The 20,392-nt window shown below is 35.5% G+C and overlaps 2 protein-coding genes and 1 long non-coding RNA gene across 28 annotated transcripts; 1 reads left to right on the top strand and 2 right to left on the bottom strand.

Annotated features, from left to right (window-relative positions):
• LOC107620324 (uncharacterized mitochondrial protein AtMg00810-like) lies at positions 7,680-8,537 on the top strand. Its single transcript, XM_016322503.1, has one exon. It carries the CDS (start codon positions 7,680-7,682, stop codon positions 8,535-8,537), a length of 858 nt encoding a protein of 285 aa, XP_016177989.1.
• Positions 11,447-12,023, bottom strand: LOC110267720. The gene is made up of 2 exons (XR_002355608.1): positions 11,655-12,023; positions 11,447-11,556 (listed from the first exon to the last, which is right to left on the bottom strand). It is a non-coding gene; the product is annotated as an uncharacterized LOC110267720 (long non-coding RNA).
• Positions 15,227-19,773, bottom strand: LOC107623327 (callose synthase 7-like). Of its 26 annotated transcripts, XR_002356783.1 has the most exons (11): positions 19,438-19,764; positions 19,317-19,350; positions 18,921-19,150; positions 18,683-18,749; positions 18,148-18,468; positions 17,866-17,975; positions 16,892-17,120; positions 16,548-16,724; positions 16,071-16,389; positions 15,802-15,873; positions 15,227-15,651 (listed from the first exon to the last, which is right to left on the bottom strand). XR_002356783.1 is itself a non-coding variant. In XM_021115043.1 (4 exons), the coding sequence occupies exons 2-4, from the start codon at positions 19,061-19,063 to the stop codon at positions 18,165-18,167; spliced, it is 543 nt and encodes a 180-aa protein (XP_020970702.1). In that variant the 5' UTR covers positions 19,064-19,150; positions 19,438-19,773; the 3' UTR covers positions 18,075-18,164. The 26 variants fall into 26 exon arrangements, 1 of the variants encoding a protein (XP_020970702.1); XR_002356793.1 differs by lacking the exon at positions 19,317-19,350 and having other exon boundaries at positions 16,071-16,267; positions 16,548-16,616; positions 19,438-19,765; XR_002356795.1 differs by lacking the exon at positions 19,317-19,350 and having other exon boundaries at positions 16,071-16,256; positions 16,548-16,616; positions 19,438-19,765.

Genomic DNA, 20,392 nt, shown 5'->3' with positions numbered 1-20,392 from the left:
TGGAGAAGGAGATGAGCTGAATCTCATTTTGTTTATGGATTGGGCTGGGCCTTTGGGCCCGTTTTGGTCCCGATTCTCTCGGTTCGGCTCGTTCGGCTCAATCTTGGGCCAAATTCATTAAAATTAGTGTCAAAATTCTTATCTTAATTAGCTCTATCTCATTAAACTATAAAATTCATATTTCTAATTTTCTTGATTAATAATTATTTTATTGACTAATTATTTATTAATTTCTCGGGTTTTACAGTAAATCCCCTCAAGGGTAATAAAAGTTGTTTTCTCCCTGTCAACTTTATGCATCGGGATTTGGTTATAACCACTATAAGCATCCAAGAAGCTTAGAATACGATATCCCAAGGAGGAGTCAATCATGTTATCTATGTTAGCTAAAGGAAAACAGTCCTTTGGGTAGGCTTTGTTTAAGTATGTGTAGTCTACACACATTCGCCACTTTCCATTAGACTTTTTCACCATCACCACATTCGACAACCAAGTGGAGTAAGTCAACTCTTGGATGAACCCAGCATCCAGTAATCCTTGCACTTGGCTTTTGACCTTAGCTGCTCGGTTGGGTGACATCTTTTGACGTCACTGCGCAACCGGCTTGAAGGCGGGGTCAATAGCCAGTTGATGGGACATGAATGCAGGGTCTATTCCGGGCATATCGACATGTTCCCAAGCAAATAAGTCCACAGTAAGGTAGTTCTTTATTAATCATGGTGTATTTCTCTGACTTGTCCCTAGTCTAAAATTTTTCATGCTCTTTGTGAGGCTTTAGCCTCAGGTTCTCTTGAATTTGGGTGTCTAAGTCAACAAGAAAAACTCCAGTAGATTCTTTGGCCTTATCTTGGAGTGAGTGACTAGCTTTTCTACACTTGACCGCAGACACCCGATCTCCTCGAATCGTTGCAACCCGATTTTTCATTGTAAGAAACTTCATGACAAAAAACTTGGTCGAGATGAACGCACACAAATAATTGAGTATCTTTCTCTCCAAAATTACATTGTAGGCTGTAGAATCTTGAAGGATAACGAATCCGGCTTGTACTTCCCTTATGTTCATGCCTTTTCCTAGGGTAAAAAGGAGCTCTACGGCTCCATCTGGCTTGATATAATGATCTCCCAGGCCAACAACTCCCAGTAGATGGGGTTTCAAGTGCTAATCCTTCAACCCCAGGGCATCGAATGCATTTCTAAAGAGGAGGTTTGAGTCCGCGCTAATATCAACGAGCATCCTCTTTACAATGCCATTACCTAATCTGGCCGTGATGACTAAGGGTTCGTCCTCATCCAATGTGGTGATCCTCATCCAATGTGGCAATCTGAAAGTCTTCCGCTGTGAACTAGACTGCTGGACACCGCTTTAATCTTGCTTTTTTACAGCATTGTTGGATCTTGACAACCCATTCCTTCCAACTACCACGTTGACCACAACCTGAGTTGTATCTTCCGTATTCTCTGGAGGTCTGGAGCTCTTTGGGTTTCTGGTTTCCTGATCTTCATCCTCATTACACCGTCTTGGCAGTCGTACGTGTTGAACGAATTCATGAAGCTTTCCATCTTGGATTTCTTGCTCCAAGGCATCTTTTAGATCAATACAATCATCAGCTTTGTGACAATGAGACTTTTGGTAGTCACGATACTGATATTTATTCAACGAAGCTCTTGGTTGGATCTGCCTTGCTTTCGGCAAGATTCCTCGATGAGAAACTTGCTGATAAACTTCGGCAAGTGAGGCCACTAGGGGAGTGTAGGAGGTGAACTTTCCAACTCGAGGAAATGAAGGTTTTGGGGTTGAGATTTGTCCCGAACTCCTGCCTTTCTGAGGAAACGGTGCTGGGTTCTTTCTTTTGGTAGAAACTACCTTTGATACATCCTCATCTCGCATGTACTTCATAGCGATCAGGTGGATTTCTTACATGGATTTTATGTCCTTAGAAGTTAAGTGCCTACGGAAGTCTCTTTCTAATAATCCAGCGATCAAGCACAAGCACACCACTTTAGGGGTTCGTATGTTCACCTCTAAAAGTACTTTGTTGAACCGATCCAAGTAGTCTTGAATGCTCTCACCCACCCTTTGTTCTACCCCCAATAAGGAAATTGGGTGTTTTGCTTGGGTCCTTCTGGTGGTGAAGTGAGACAGAAATTTGACCTTGATGTCAACAAAGGAAGAGATCGATCCAGAAGGTAATGTATTAAACCACACCATGGCTGGTTTCGACAATGTTATCGAAAAGACTTTACATCAAATTGCATCTTCAACCCCCTCTAGGTTCATCTTGGTCTCAAAGGCATCAATATACTCTTGAGGATCCGTCTTTCCGTCATACTTCAAGTCCGTTGGCTTGTCAAAATGCTTTAACAATCGAACTTGAAGAACGTCAGAGGCAAATGGAGTCTAACCCATGATGACATGTTCACGGGATTCCATATGCCTTTTAGATGTTGGACTCCTCTGTGGGATCCGCATCCTTTTAGACTGGGCAAATCGTGATTCTTCTCCTGCCCAGAAATTGCCGTGTCGTCGAGGTGACCTTCTCTCGTCTCTACAACGTGAGGGAGAAGGTGAAGCCCTCCAGAGTTCGTGCCTTTGTTCATGAGTTCTGGGATGAAATTCTTTTTTACATCAGCTGGCATTTTCCACCAAACTTCTTGTGTAGAAACACCAGAGCAAAACGGTATTATAGAGCGAAAACACCAACACAGTTTAAGTGTTACTAGAGCACTGTTATTTCAATCAGGAATTCCATATTGTTTTTGGTAATAAGCAGTTGCTCACGCTATTCACCTAATTAATAGGCTGCCCAGCACTAAACTGGATAATGCTTGTCCTTATAAGCTTTTGTATGGTAACTTACCTAACCTTTCATATTTAAGAGTATTTGGTTCTCTTGCATATGCCTCTACATTAACAAATTCAAGAACAAAATTAGACCCAAGAGTCAGGAAAATACTTTTCTCAGTTTTAAATTAGGAACAAAAGGTTTTCGACTTATTGATTTAAAATCAAAAGAAATTTTCATATATAGAAATATAACTTTCTATGAAACTCATTTTGCATTTTCACATTCTACTAGCACTGACATTCTTGCAGTACCCACTCGTACTCCACAATGCATTGATCTTTTTCAATATGATACACCATCTATACATCATTTGTAATCACCTACACATACCACACTCACAGATTCAAATGAATATTTCTCAAGCTCAATGCACTTACCAATTTCCTCACACACCATTGTGCCCATTAGCACACCACATACTAACAATGCACCTGCATCACAAAACTACAACATCACACGTGATTGCATCACTAGAAAATCTGAAAGAATCAAGAAATCGCTTGCTTATTTGAAGGACTACGTAACTCACTCTAACAACTTTGCCAACTCTAACTCTTTACATCCTATCTCACAACATTTTTCATATGATAAACTAACGCCAAAATATAAGTCTCTTTCTCTAGCCATCACCTCAAATCCGGAACCTAGCACTTATGAGGAAGCGGCTGCACATGAATGTTGGAGAATGGCAATACAAGTTGAATTGACAGCTCTAGATCATAACAGAATTTGGTGTCTCACTAAACTCCCAAAAGGCAAGAAGACTGTGGGTTGCAAATGGGTTTTTCGGGTAAAATTCAATCCCGATGGCACCATAGAAAGGCACAAAGCGAGGCTAGTTGCAAAAAGATTCACTCAAGTGCAAGGAGTGGATTATAGTGATACTTTTAGTCCAGTTGTCAAAATGACTACCCTACGAGTAATGTTAGCATTAGCAGCAACAAAGAAATGGCATTTGAAACAGCTGGACGTCAATACTGCCTTCCTTCATGGAGATTTGGACAAGGAAGTTTATATAAAGAAACCACCCGATTTGGCTGTGTCACAACTAGGTTTTGTAACACCCTAATTAGCCTAAGCTTTACCTCGCATTGTAAAGCAAAGGTTAATCAAATGCTACGACAGTTCTAAGCTCATACGTATAATATATAGAAAGAATTAATATAATCTAGAAGCCCGATGAAGGATATAGCTCAAAAATAGGATTTAAAAAGCGCAAAATGTACTAGCGAAGCTTCTAACTTAAAGCACAAGATATAGATAAGACATAGCAAAAGATAATAGTATAATATCATAAGAATTTAGTCACGACTCGCGAAGTTTAAGCCGGCTAGCAATATACAGACTATACAGAACCAGACAGTAAAATCAGCTTATACAGTTTTTCTCTCTCAAATACAAGCCTCTAGACAAAGCAAAATACAAAAGTGAGAGATATATAAACAAAATAAATCCAAATGACCCCAAAAAGTAACAGGATCCTCCGCTTCTGTCACCATCCAAGTAACTCACCGAGGTGGGTTGCGACCTGCATCTGAAAAACACAACAAAAATATGGTATGAGAACCGGAGGTTCTTAGTATGGTAACAGTGCCCAGTGATGTAGGATATAAGACCTCGGGACGCCAAAGGCAATCCTAGACTTCATATCCATCACAAGATTCAATCTTAAAGCATACTAAAACAATAAAGCTTAATTCTATAAATCTTAACATAATTAAACAGGGTACTCTATCTTAAGGGATTTCTATTCTAACCAAACACCGCTATCCCACAGCCTTCACCAACCTATCCTCGATGCGATCCCATCGCCACCACCTTCCGAACCTCCTCAATCCAAGTAAAAATCACAATTAATTACAATGCAAGTAAAGCACAAGTAGAAGCATATAAGTCAAGTAGTTCAAGTAAGCAAATAGGCATGTTATTCAATTAGGCATACAATTTCAAGTCGACAAAGCAGACGAACTGATAGAAAATGCACATGATGAATGCCTGCCCTACTGGCTGTGATATCACATTGTCGGTTCAATTGCCAACCCGACACATCTCCATGGAGATTTCGCCCTTCGAAATCATAATTGGGAACCCCCGAGATATAGTACTCGGACCACTGTCCAGGATTTTGTGCCTACACACTCTATAGATCCGAAGGGATGCGAGCGGGATACTCTTGCCTCGGACCTCACATCTCAACGCAAGCGGGACGAACCACTGCCCTTACGCCGCCGCCGCTACCTCGATAGGAGGGATCCAACTGCCGTCCCTGCTGGGCGCATAGCGTCTCATAGTCTCAGTATAAAACAGTAGTTCAGTGGTTTTTCAGAAAACATTTTTAATACAACAATGATTCATCATTGCACATTCGAGTCCTCGACTCGTTCTCAACCACTGTCACATCAACCTTTCCATTTCCGAGTCCTTGACTCATCTCAACTACTGTCAATTCACATTTCAAATTTGAACTCAATATTTCATCAGTTTTCAGTTCACATATCAGTCTACCTTCACACGCCATCAAAGCATCCTCAGTACACCCGAAACCTAAGCCTCCGTTTGCTAATTTTTCATAATAATCATCAACTAAAACTCTTAGGTTATTTCCCATGTTCTCATGCCCAAAATTAAGCCCAAAAGCCTTAAAATGGTGTCATAGAAGCTTACAATCTTGTTGGGAAGGTGAAATAGTTGAAAACAAAGTTAAACTTGAGAAACAGGACGTGTGCGTCTGCACAGGGGTGTGCGTGCGCACGCCCAGGAAGATTTTTAAAAGTGTGCGTACACACAGGGGTGTGCGTATGCACAGGTACGAAAATTCACAAGTCTGTTCACTCACACAAGCTGTGCTAGTGTCCCCAGCAGACTGACCTTCCCAACGTGTGCGTGCGCACAGGGCTGTGTGTACGCACAGGTTGTAATTCCTCATTGGTGTGTGCGCGCACAAGCTGTGCTAGCGCTGCAAACAGGGAACCTTCCCCTGCGTGTGCATACACATAGGTCTGTGCATGCGCACAGGGTAAAATTTTCGCAGGGTTGTGCGTGCGCACATACCAGAAATCATAAAATTCTGTAACTTTGCAGAATTTCAGATTTTAACACCAATCTTTGTATGATCATAACTCCCTCTACAAAAGTCCAAATTTTACAAACTTTATATCGATTTGAAGAGTTTTCTATGGACTTTAATTTTAAACAAATTTCAATAATTTTTGAAAACTGGGGAAAAAGTTATGATCAGACAAAATTCACCAAAAATCAACTTTTACCAAATTCCACAATTTCCACAATTGCTTGTACAACACAACCAAAACCATACCAAACCATTCCAAACTCCATTTTTCATCAAAATCTACCCTTTGTGTCATATTACACCAATCCTACCACATTTTCCTTCACATCTCATTATTCTCAACCTCAATTATCACATATACAACATGTCAAACAATTTTCCACCAACACATTCACCAATCCTCATTTCATCAATATCAATCTTCATCTTCAACTCATTCATGCTCCACATTAATGATCAAAATGCACATTCATACAAGTTCATCATATATCACATCCCAACATCATTATTTAACAACATGCACATCATCAACAACCCAAACAATCATCAACAACATATAAATTTCTAAACCTATCCTATGAGTCACTAGCCTAAGTGTCCATGAATATTATATACTACATAGAGAAAACAAAAACCATACCTTGACCGATTCCCAATAGGTCTTTAACCCCAAATTGAGCACAAGCAAGCTCTCAACCACAATCCAAGTTTTCAATTCCACTTCAACAAGCACCAACAAGTTCCAATAGCTCCGAAACTCATAATTATTCAAGCTATATATACATAAATCATCACAAATCAACCTAGGGCTCAATATAAACATAATCTCACAAGGGTTCAATGCCTCTTACCTTGTCCAACAGTTTTGGTAGCCAAAACCCAATGCTAAGCAAGGATTAGAGTGGACCTAAACACCCAAAATCACAAAAACTCTAAGACTCAAAATTTTTGAAGAGAAGAACTGAAAGGGATTCGAGCTTTTCTTACCAGTTTCTTGGGTGAGTTTTGTAGAGCTCTTCGCAAGGAACGCGTGGCTGCAAACAGTGCGGTGATCGGAGCTCTATAGCTCAAGATATGAGCTTGTGAAGTTGAGAGTGAATAGTAACAATGAAGCTTCTTCTCCTTCTCTTATCAGCTGGTGGTGTTGTGTTTTAAGTGTTTGTTGCTGAATGGGTTCACTTATGAACCTATTTATATGTTGGGCTTGGGCCCAACTTGGGTTCGGTCCAACTCGTTAGTATTTTTAGCCCGTTTGGCCCAAACGTCCGGTTTTTTACTTCTAATATTTTTCTAATATTTTTTACTGTTTTAAATTTTTCTCTCACAGTACCGGGCAGACTTGAACCGATTCAACTCAGAAAAATCTACTAAGTCCAAAAATCATATTTAAATCTCCTAATTCTCACTCTAATTATTCCGAACCTAATTTGGGCAAATAAATTATCTTATTAGGTGGTTAATTAGTCGCGGTTCTTACAGGTTTGGTTTGTAAATTGCAAAAGTCTCTATATGGGTTTAAGCAAGCAAGCAGACAATGAAACATTAAGCTCACCCAGACTCTTGTTGATGCTGGTTATAAGCAGTTTTTTTATGATCATTCCCTCTTCATCAAGAAACAATCTGAAAGTTTCGCTGCCATTCTAGTATATGTTGATGACTTGGTTTTAACCGGGAATGATATTGGCGAAATCAATTCTATCAAGAAAATTTTGGGTGACAAATTCAAAATAAAGGATCTTGGTGATCTCAAGTACTTCTTGGAAATGGAAGTAGCACGCTCTGACTCTGGAATTCACATTTATCAGCAGAAGTATGCCATGGACCTTCTCAATGATTTTGGTTATCTAGATTGCAAGCCTCTCTCCACTCTATTTGATTATAGTCAGAAACTCTCGAAGGAATCAAGTACCATTTTAATGGACAACACTACTTACAGACACCTCATCAGCCGACTCCTTTACCTCACAAACACTAGACCCGATATCTCTTATGTTGTGGGATGTTTGAGCCAATTTTTAGACTGTGCAACTACTTCTCACTTACAAGCTGCTTTCTGCGTACTCCGATATTTAAAAGGCAGACCTGCAACTGGTCTATTCTTCTCCTTTGCTTCTAATATACATCTCACTAAATTTGTCGACGCTGACTGGGATACCTATGCCGATACTCGTCATTCCGTTTTTGGTTATTGCTTTATGCTTGGGAACTCTCTCGTTAGCTGGAAGAGTAAGAAGCAAACCACCGTTGCCAAGTCCTCTGCAGAAGTTGAATATAGGTCTCTTGCTGTTGCAACTTGTGAAGCTAGTTGGTTATTTTTCTTAATGGATTTCATTGGTTTGTCGCTTCAAAAGGCTATCACTTTATTCTGTGACAATGAATCAGCCATTCACATTGCCAATAATCTCATCTTTCATGAAAGAACCAAATACATTGAAGTGGACTGCTACATTGTTCGTAAAAAGCATTTGTCTGGTCTCATTCATCTTATGCTAGTTCGTTTCAAATACCAACTTGTTGATTTTCTTACCAAGGCTCTACCACCGGGTTCTTTTCTTACTAATGTTTCCAAGTTAGGATTATTAAATTTATACAATTCTAGCTTGCGGGAGAGTGTTACCTAGATTTTTTTTATCAATAGTAGATGTAAGCTTACTTGTAAATTTTTTTTAGTGAGAGTACATAAAAAGTATATAGTATACAAGGTGTAATAACTCAACAAATATTTTTTAAAGGATTTTTTTTATTCTTTTCAAAATGAGAAGAAATTATTTTTCTCCTTCTCTTAATCCCTTTAGGTTTATGAAACCATCAACATCACAACTTCAATAGCTTAGGACATGAGATTTTCTTCAGAAGTTAATATCGTATGTACCATCACACGATTGGTCTTACACGTTCGGTTATCCCAATATGAATTTATTTGGTCATGTTCAGTGTTCTTTGTTATCCATTGCACTTATAAAGGTTCCTATATGTTGACTTTATTTCCTCCAATTTTTTATACCTCTGACTTAGTTGAATTTGGACAATACAAGAGAAGTTCGTACTTGGATTTTGTGCTCTTTCCCCAGAAACCACCTTGAATACATGGGAAAGCCAGTAATACATCATTCACAAATTTGTGCTTTTCTTATAGTTCCTAAACAATTATTTGCTTCTAATGGTCGTGTCATATGTTGACAGAAATTATTAGAGACAAGATGCTCACCATAATACATCGCAGATTTCTTCAAATACCTGAAAACCAACCAGGCTCAAGTAAAGCTTGATGAGATAGAAGTAATTGGTTTTGGTTTCCTGAAGCTTGTCCCGAAGTGGCATGTGAAACAAGGCATAATGGTGATGTTGGCCAAGGCCTACGACACTGAAATGAGCACCCTGAAGCTAGGTCATGGGAACATCCGCATTCAGCCTGAGCTTTTCCAGCGTGTTTTCAGAATCCTGCCCGGTGGTGAGTATACCTTTATCTATTACACAACATTCAATTGGGTAAAATGGTTTTGGTCTCCGTTATTTTTCCTTTATTCTACCTATGCCACAACTCATTTTACACTATTTTATACACATCCATATTGTAGTTGACGACTTTCCACCGTTCGTTGGTGGAATACTGCCCATGTCTCAATAAAAAGAAAATTTCACAGGTTGAAAACTATACAGCTAAGGCATTTTGTCAACCAGTGTATTAATTTCTAACATCTCGCTAATTTTGTCACAAGAATAAAATATATTTCACGTACACCTCATGAACCACTGTCGTAGCATCATCCTAATTGAATAACGTCTACAGATTCTTTCTTATGAAATCGATAACCAAGGACATATCACCAAAACAGATAAACATCCACCATTTGACACTCATAAAAACTCTTCCAATAACCACTTATTCAATGATAACACTAACTAATAAACAACCAAAACTAAACTGATATAAAACAACACTATCCATGTTCATATCTATAAAACGAAAATTAATTAAACTTGCAAACATCAACTCAACATGATGAACAAAAAGAATAATAAAATACATCAAATGTAGAAAATGTATCATCATTCTAGCATAATTGAATGAAAGAATATCCACAACCATTCTAATTAAACAAACAAAATCACAATCCTTCCAACAAAGCATATCATTGTTAATAACTCAACAATAAAATAAAAAATAAGTTACAGATAAAGATAACCAAATATACTACTAACACACAAATTACCTTGTCCATACGTTGTGTGTTATCTTCACTCAGAGATGGGACATTAACGTCGGTGGAATTAGAATGATCACTCACATCATATGCAGTGTTGTACGATGCTTCTTCACAAATTGATGGATCCATCGATGTAATGTGGTCCACTCACCTTCAATGGAGACACATACACTTTTCTCCTACAGATTTTAAAAACTATTTGCCAATGAGAGTGGCTGTTCACGTTGCCGGTGGTCTGTGAGGGCTATGTCTCAACGAAGGTGAAACGCTATGGCTCAATGTGCATCCACGACAACGACAATGCCGCTACTAGAAATAGGACTTTTTCGGACGAATTTTGAGACGAAATCGAAATAAATTTCGAACAAATTAGAGACAAAATGTTTCTTTCAAACAAAATTGGGACAAATTTTTTTTGTCCCAAAAAGCCTTGTTACTAATTTATATTTTGTCTGAAATTTCATCTGAAATTTTTTTCAGACGATTTTGCGACAGATTTTGAATAGGCATTTATCTGCTAGATTTCTAACTATTATGATGTATTTTAGACAAATTTTAGACAGATTAGCCAACATAAAGACAATGTATTTCAGACAAATTTCAAACGTAAAAATATTTTATTTTAGAAAAATTTCAAACAAAAAAATATATTTTATTTCAGACAAATTTCTAACGAATTTAGTCAAATATAACAAATTTTTTTTGAACAAATTTTAGACAAATCAAATATTTCTTTTCAATTAAATTTCAGACAAATTTAATTTAAAAGAATTTACGTATTTGAAACAAATTTCATACAAAATAAAAAATTATTTTCGCACAAATTTTCTACAAATTTAATATAATATTTCAAACAATTTTCATACAAAATAATTTGCTATTTAATATATAAATATTTTAGAAAATAAATTGTATTCGATCTGCTTTCTATATTAAGATCATCATAATCATTTTTTTCATATTACATCATCGAAATTATAAACACATAATAAAGTCATGAAAAAGTTGATTACCATAAAAGAGTTAAAAATTATGTATTATTAAAATACTTTTGTCCATAAATGTAATCAAACTAAAATAAGAAAAAAAATACTTAAACTAAAACAAAGAAAGCCTTTAAAAAGGTCAAATATCATGAATAAAATAAAATGTACTAACTAATTCACCTAAAAATTCCTTAATCTAAAAAAAAAAACATATATTCCTGACGTCAATCACTTATGTTATCATCCTCATCATCACTAGAGCCTGTCCCAAGCTCATCTTCTGCAGGATCAGACAAAGTTGAAGGAAGTAGGAGATTTAACTTTTTATACAAAGCATGAATTGTCTTTTTAGTAGAACCAATTCTTTTCTGTTGAACCTTTAGTTGACGTCCTTGATCTTTTAACTTGTGCTCAGCATCATTCAACTTAACCTTTTGCTCTAACCACTAGAGAATACATAAATCAAAACAAATGTTAAATTCAAAGACATTGGCAAATGATAGAAAAAGAAAAGTGTTAATAGAGTTGAAGGAAAATTACTAACAGTGTTAATAGGATCAAGAGTTTGTATTGAATCAACATCCATAGCACAAGGGGAAAAAAGCTGAGCTTTCTTCAATATGTCCTGAAAACTAAATTAAGATATAAAAAGCATACAAGTATCTAGACTTCACCATACAGTTCTCGCAAGTTAAGGCTATTACATGAAATAATCACTTAATAGGACCCAGACAATAACTTCAATAAAAATTCATGTATAAAACAGAAAATAATATAGCAAGAAGAATGCTAGCAGAAAAACTAATCAGAAGAAATCTAGATTTCCACCTCAATATCAGTACTTAAATATAAATATATATCTGAATTAATTCTAAGGCGTTCTGCTCTATTACCAATTTGCTCAAGGCTTTGTCACATGACACAAATAGAGAAGGTTAACTAACTCTAAACCCAAAGCACAGTCACAAATCAAATGTTAAACTTCAGTGCCCACATCAGGGAAATCAAATATTATCCCAAACTACAATACCAGGATGCAGGAAAGAAACCCAATAAAAGCTAACCTCTTCACCAGACACATAAAACTCGAGACGCTTTGCCTTCACTGCAACCCTTTGCTATCATTGTTGCCATCTTTCAATCAAATTGTGACAATAAAAGAAACCCTTAGTGGTAAGAGTTTTGTATCCTCTTAATTTAAAAGAAATCAAATTGAACTCCTCCCAAGTCCAATTAGCAAAATCTGAAACAAGATAGATAATAATAACATTACAATCCACAAGATCGATTATGTTACAAGTGAGCCAATCATTTCACTTCATTTGTATCTTCTTAATTTATTTTGTGGCATTATGGATGCGATCCAGAAAGAACTTATTGTATAAATATTGCTCTCATAAAATTTTAGTACCAGAAATAAAATCTCTCACACAAGGACATATTTATAAAGTTTAAATTTAATGCACTTTGAGGTTAAGTAATTTTAGACATGCATTCAATTAAGTAAAGTCACCTAGCAAAAGTAAACTACTTTTTTACATTGATTGTAGAAACCAACAAGTTTAGTATCTTTCAACTTGTATAACTTTTACTACAAAACTTCAATTAGGCTAAAGTTTGGTTTGGAAACTCCTAACTTATCTAGCAACAAGTGTGTCTTAGTTGCAACCGAATTGCTATTCAATTCTAAGAGTTACAAGCATTAGAAGTTGATGCATAACTTGCTAAAAACTGGTTCTTTCCAGCTTAAATCATTAACTTTAAAAAATTCACAACTCCCAATCCTTAACTCCTAAAATTCTGAATTTTTATAGAAATAAACCAAATTAATCATATTTTAAAATAAAATTAGTTTCGCTCCAAAACTCAGCTCGTAGGAGTCTTAGTACAACAAACAAGTTGCTACCCTATTTGAACTTTTCTGTTGCAGGACAGATTTATCGACCTAACTTTAAAAATTCGCCATAAATTGTGTATATAACGAAAAAGGCCTCAAATTTTCCAGTCCAGCTCCACATATTCCCAAGTTTAATCCGGATTTGGTCCTATACAATTCCAATCATCACAGAATTAGTTATAACTTTTCAAAGTTTCTGACTTCGTTTAGAAGTAATGCAGAAAATCAGATTTTACTATTCATCTTTGAAAAATCATAACTAATTCTCTAGTTAAAAGGAAACCTTCAAAATTGAATATTAATAACTATACTTGTTGTAGTTCACTTAGCTTTTAATCTCATAACATTCCAATCTCTATTAAGTTGCTGGTTCACTTTCAAAGTTGCCCGACCTCCTCTCCCTGTTTGGTTCCTCCCAACGATGGTGGCGGCTTCCATCAACGGCAGCGGCGGCAAGGCGCGGCGACGGCGGCAATGAAGACGAGCTCCTCTTCCTCGCGTCGCGTCTGTCTCCCTCAATGCCTCTGCAAAGCAAATCTCTCTCTCCTCCAATGCCTCAACAACGGTGACGGCAGTAAGGACCCAGCCGCATCGTCCCCTCCTCTCTTCCCCTCTTCTCCCTCGAGCTCCCCCTTCTCCCTTCTCTGTTTCCCCTTTCTCCCTCACTTACTGAGTGTTGTGTGCGTGTGTTTAGAGATTTAGGGTAGTAAATTAGGAAATTTGGGATATTAGGGTTTTTATTAAAAAATTTTAGGATTAGAGTAAAATATATAAATATAATAATTTTACAAAATATTTGAGATAAAATAACAATTCAGAAATCAAATATAATACTATAAAAATTATTTTCAAAATGCATAAGATTTTATTGATCAATATATCAATGAATTTAAATAATTACTTTTAATTTAAATTATAAAGTAAACATACTAATCACATTTTATAAAATATGGTTTAAATCCTAATATCAATTATCTAAATATGGCGCTTATGGTGGGGTGCGATAACGGTGCATATGATGGCTTTATCTCTCACGAGAATCGCGGTGTCACAAAATCAGATCGCGTGGAAGAGGTTGTGTCACAAATCGAACAGTGATTGCAGCTTCCTGGTGACGTGAAAAATTTCAGGACGGAGAGATTAATGGAAATAGTTGAGGAGAAGAGGGTTGTGTGATACCTTCATACACTCACGTTGCAGTTCTCTTCCACGGGACTGGCAGTGCCACAATATGGGATCCGGAAGAAGGGACAGTCACTGTCAAACAGTAATGGCAGCGTCCCGGTGACTGGAAAAATTTCACGAAAGAGACACGGCTGGTGAAGAGAAAGATGATTAGGGTTGCGTGATGGATTGCACTGCAGTCTTTGTTATTGACGTGATTAAGCTTCAAGCACGGGTACCATTCCTTATTCTTTCAAAATGCTATATAATAGATCCCACTAAATTTTTAATTGATATAAAAATTATATTTAATTATTTTTAATTATTATTGGTAATAGTTGACAGATTTATATCTTGACACCCTATACTTTTCTTTATTACATATTATAGACACTACAAAAAATTCTGGTAAAAACGGCAGTTTTTTGTATTTATGGCGGTTTGAACCGCCATTATTACCAATAATGGCGATTTCGTAAAGCGACGTAATTCTGGATGCCATTCTGGTTATTACGGCGATTTTTGAATAGGTTAAAATGGCGGTTCAAATCGCCGTTATTTCCAGGGTTAAAATGGCAGTTTGAACCACCATTATTACCCTGACAGAGTTGTGTTTTGGTTGGTTAAAACGGCGGTTCAAACCGTCGTTATTTCCAGGGTTAAAATGGCAGTTTTTTTATAGGTTAAAATGGCGGTTTGAACCGCCATTATTACCCTAACTGAGTTGCGTTTTGGTTGGTTAAAACGGCGGTTCAAACCGCCGTTATTTCCAGGGTTAAAATGGCGGCTTTTGGATAGGTTAAAACGGCGGTTTGAATCGCCATTATTACCCTGACAGAGTGGCGTTTTGGTTGGTTAAAACAATATTTTTGAACTGCCGTTTTACCCTAACAGTGACATTTTTTATCGTTTAAAAAAAATAATTTTTACCATCATTTTTATTGCGTTAAATAAATAATTGTGATTAAAATTTCACAATAGCAAAAAATCATAATCTATAAATGAAATATATAACTCATAAACAAAATATTAATATAATATATAATTTTTTATTATTGAAAATCAAAAGTAATAACTCCTATACAAAACCTTGTCTTACTAAACTTACCAAAATACAAACATTTCAATAAACACTAATAAGTTAAATCTACCATCCAGTTCTCTAAACTATGTTAATATCTAATAATTTATTTAAACCATCTAATAAGTGTTGTTTTTACTACTTAGAATATGAATATACAAGACAAGTAGCTTAACTATGTGATGATGAATAAGATTTGGAGGCCAAAAATTTTCTCCTTTTGTAATTAACTTTAAAACAAGCCTGCCTTAGTTTTCTAGTCTCTTGTGTGAGTTTCATCTCGGGAACTTGCTCCAACATCTTTGTTTCTTGCTCCAACACTCCAACTTCATTATCCAAACTCATCTCTTACAAAGACTTGTAGGAACCTCTCCTGTCAGGGAATTTCTATCAAGCCGGCTGTTATAAATTGAAATTATAACAATGAAAAGATGTCATTAGAAACAATATATAACTAGTCAAATAATATAAAGAGAAAAAATAAAATTAGATTGGTTGAAAGAGTCGAGAAAATTTATTAAAAAATTGAAATATGAGGCAATTACTTACAGAACCTCAAGTGTCTGAACTAGTCCTAATGTTTCTGGTATAGAACCAGATAAATCATTTCCATTAAATAATCTGCAAATTCCACTATCTTAAATTAGCAATTCTACTATGAAAATTTCTTATAACTGCACAATAACCATATTACTAATAGCTGTCTCTTGGAGTATCAGAACCAATATTTGCCTAATTCAAAATTCAATTCATCATCATATTGCCCAAAAAGTCAAGAGGTAACAATATAAATGAAATTGTTATTAATTAAAACTTACCTCTATAATATCATCCATTGTTAATTCAGCATATTCAATAAGAAGAGACTGAAAATTCTCAGATTCAAGTGCTCGTCTTCTCTCTGTATAAACACAATCTCTTTGGCTGTTGAGCACTTCATCATACTCAAACAACTGTTTCTGAATGTCAAAGAAGTAGTTCTCCACTTCTGGTGATCAATGACCCTGCACAGCAGCTGCACATCAAATAGATTACCTGAATTTGGTCTCCACCAAATATACGAAAAATGTTATCTTCAAGACTTAAGAAAAAGCGTAAGCCTCCTGGATCTCCTTGTCTGCCACTTCGACCACGCAACTTAAAAAATAGAAATTAAAGTTTCAAGTTTAACTACTTATTCAACAATATATCCATGAAAGGAGTTGTGAATAGGGGCTATGATAGCTGAGAATTATAAAAGGCATTTGGCTGTGTAATGCCAGAAGCTATTCCCAAGAAAAGGAAAGAATGCAAACCTGATTATCAATTCTCCGAGACTCATGACGCTCTGTGCCAACTACATGCAGTCCACCAGCTGCCACAACCTAAAGTCACAATTATTATTAAAAATTTGCAGTAAAGACTTTATATTCCTTAACAATTTCCAGAAATGCATTTCTTAGCTCAGCAATGACTTCATCTTGAGCAGGCCCCTACATAAACATACATGATTTAATGACACAAGATTAAAACTTTGCTTAAGTGATATCAAGAAAGAAGAAAACACCACTTAAGATATTCTTTTGGGAAAATTCATTAATAACGCATTCTCAATTATAGTGTTAATTCGATAGAAGCATGATCATCATCATCGTGTCACCTTCTCACATGAATAGGATAGGCGCTCCTCTGCTTCAAGCTCAGTTAAAACCATATTAACCAGAATAGCAATTCTACTATGGCCGGTGATCTCATTTCTTTACTTGATCTAACAAGACCAACACGTTGTTATATATTGGTTCCTATCAGATTAGTTTCTTCAAACATATTAACCAGAATACACATCAGTAACAACTTATGGCAGGTAGCAGCTCTAGGAATGATCCATTCTGAAATAAAAAAAATAGATACAGACTATTAAGGATGATTTGCAAACACACAATAGATTCTAAAATAAAAAATAAGCATTCTTGCAAAATATTCAGTGCATTCTAATACTTGTTATAACAGTAACAGCCTCAAAACAACTCAAATTTTAAAAGGTAATGAGTGAAATTTAACCAACTTTAATTTGTTTATAACAGTAACAGTGCATTCTAATAATTTTTATTAATTTGATCACATTCTCAGCATCCAAAGAAATCATAATAAATCAGCTAGAAAGGTTAGTAATGACAAAAACCTTGGAAGCAACAAATGATCTACAACTGAAAGTTCAGTAATGAATCTAGAGTCATGACAAAGCCAAACTGTCTAATCAATGCACAGTCACTGTATTACCAGGGTATGCTAATATACATGTATGAGTTACACTTAGCTAAGTCTAACTATTCATCTAGTATAACTAACTAAACAACTTCTAATTACTTCTAATTCTAACTGAGTGAGCTGGCAGCTGAGTAAACTACAATCCTTCAAACTATCATGAAATTATGATATAAATTGAAATTATTTACACTTACTACAGAATAAACTTCGGAAAAAGTTAATAAGTTATTCTTATCCTCATCATTCAACTTTCAAGTCATTAAGCCGCTCATGGAAATTACGCCATTCATCTACAATGCTTTAGAAATGAGTGAAGATGTACTGAGGGAGAAAACAAAATAGGTGAGAAAATAAAACCAAACTCACCAGGGTATATCTTTCTTAAGTAGAATAAGATTGATATCCCATCTTCATTTTCCTTATTAAGTTCCTCAATCGAATATCGAACATCTTCTTTGTAATATGGTGTCAAAACACTAAAGAAAAAGCTTACATAAGTTCCAATCATAGTAGCATCAATTAAAATTAACAAACATTATGTGCCTTTAATATTTAAGAACTTAAGATTGTTGGCACTTGCCATTTTTCAATATTCATTCTATTTTTTCCACTTTCATGTCATTAAATTAGTTAATCATAATGACTAACCTGAAGGACAACATGTTTCAAACTTTGGGAGCCTTCAGCATATTCATGAATAAGGAATTTGCAAAGAATGTGATACGGCGACGAGCATCCAGATTTTGAGGCACATTTATGGCTGATTCCTTTACTGTCAAAGGGTCTATATAGGAAATTGAGATATTCTGAGAGGAAAGAGTTACCAATAGAGTTAGGAATTTCTCCAATTTCTCACTAAGTGAAGGCAAACCACTCATCTTGAATTCCTTGACAAATGTGTGTTCTTGTATGCTCCATTCAACTTTATCACAAATATGGCTTACAATCCTATCACAATACATGGAAGACCTTGAATAATCAAGAGGATTCCGGTAAAAGCAGAAAGAAAGTTACTGTTTGGTTTATATTTTCACATTTTGAGAAGAAAAAAGTTGAAAACAATAAAATCATGTTTTCTGATTTCGCAAAATCCTAACAAAGAATACTAAAAATGAAATTAAGAAATAAAAATAGAAACTAAATATGTAAGCATGCGAAATAGTGATATCTTTTTTTTCCTTACATCTTATCTTCCTCATCTTGCAGGAGGTCATAAATGATATCCTTGAGAGTTTCATAGCATTCGACGACTGCTGAATACATGTAGCTAACATTCAAGCTAATAAAATAATTTTTTGATATGTCTGAGAAAGAGATATATCGCATGCAACAATGATTAAATAAATGCATAGACAAAAAAAAGATTTTCTGTTCAGCATTATTTTCTCTTTAAATCAAACAGTTTTAAAACTTAAAAGTACCTGCTGATATATGTAACAAAACCTGGAAGGCAAGCAACTTCCTTGAGCGGTTCCCGGTATGCAAACGCCGCACCAGCTTCCGATGGATCAACACCGTAGAACACCGGCACAACTTTTTGACCCTTGCTGCTCCGACACTCCATTATCTTCTCCAATTCCTTCAACCACCATGTCGAATTCCCATAGCTTTGGGAAAAAACCACGATTGAAATTCTAGAATCTTCGATTGCCTTGGAACAAAAAAGATAAGCATTCAAGCAATTCATCAAACACGTGCTATGCGAATCAGTAAATCACCAACCAAAAGCATATTTACAAATCAAAACCGCAAAACGAATGAAAATTTGTATACATGCATGTAAGAAAAAAATCGAAGGAATTTCATGAAGACCTTACCCCCAATTTTTGCTAACAAAGAGAAAATCAAAACCTAGCATTAAAGATATAGAAGTAGTAACAATTAGCAAATACAAAATATGAGTAATTAAAAGAAGAGATTGTGGATTTGTATATAAACCTAGTTCAACGAAGATGGAGAAGGAGAAGCTTCACAGAGCACAACACGATGGAGTAGGAAACTTTGATGGAGGAGATCGCAGCTGGAAGAAAAGCGTTGATTGAGGAGATTGCCGCCAGTCGCCAGATGAGATCGCATATCTCACGCTGCAAGGGAGTTTCTTCCTAGTTCTCACGTTGCCATGGAGTTTCGATAGATTGAGTAGCACAGCGTTTATTAGTAAAATAAGAGTTAGGTTTTTATATTACGGAAGCAGATAATGAGATACTGGCATTTAAAACCGCCAAATTCACTAAAAAACTGCCGCTTTCCACCAGTAAATTATGGCAGCCACATAAACCGCCTCAATTTATGAATATAACGGCAATATTTTAAAATTACCATTTTGTTGATGTCATTTTATACTAGTTTTTTTGTAGTGAGAATAACTTTTTCTTTGTTTTTGTTCAAAGATTCACCAAAATTTCTACAATAATGAAAGGAAAGTAGAACGGTATACTTGTTCATGAAGTCATAATTGTCATAGACTCATAGTGAATGAAATTCATTCCTTGAAATATCCATGATGAAATTTTAAATTCCTACTTCAATGGCAACAAATTACCTCTATCTCTAGCTCTCTAGATATGTGTGCGCGAGAATAAAATTAAGTATATTATCATCTATTAATTCAGAGATAAAACTTTAATTTACTCATAATTTATTTAATTCATTTTTAGATGATTGAATATAATAAATTTTATATTATGTATAAGTGATTGAGTTTGTCCAACAGATAATTAATTGACTAAAAAGATCAGAAAAATATCTAAAATTCTTAATTAGTGAGATATCCAATCAAATTACTTATTAGCATAAAAAAATTTGAAGTAATAATATCTAATATTTTAGTCTGACAGGATATACAATCTGAATCTTGACAATTATAGTCTTGTGAAGGTTTGAGAAAATAATA

Source organism: Arachis ipaensis, chromosome B10 (genome assembly GCF_000816755.2).
Source record: "Arachis ipaensis cultivar K30076 chromosome B10, Araip1.1, whole genome shotgun sequence".
Lineage (NCBI taxonomy): Eukaryota > Viridiplantae > Streptophyta > Magnoliopsida > Fabales > Fabaceae > Arachis > Arachis ipaensis.
Note: the sequence above shows the minus strand (reverse complement) of the source record. Positions and strands in the feature narration are given on the sequence as shown.

What these genes read in the sequence shown, in the direction of transcription:
- LOC107620324 (XM_016322503.1), top strand. Translation starts at nt 7,680, where the DNA reads ATGGAAGTAGCACGCTCTGACTCTGGAATTCACATTTATCAGCAGAAG.
- LOC107623327 (XM_021115043.1), bottom strand. Translation starts at nt 19,063, where the DNA reads ATGGAGTGTCGGAGCAGCAAGGGTCAAAAAGTTGTGCCGGTGTTCTAC. An exon ending in TTTGTTACATATATCAGCAG is followed by an intron (nt 18,779 to 18,920) that starts GTACTTTTAAGT and finishes TTATTTTATTAG; the next exon opens with CTTGAATGTTAGCTACATGT. An exon ending in CAAGATGAGGAAGATAAGAT is followed by an intron (nt 18,469 to 18,682) that starts GTAAGGAAAAAA and finishes TGATTATTCAAG; the next exon opens with GTCTTCCATGTATTGTGATA.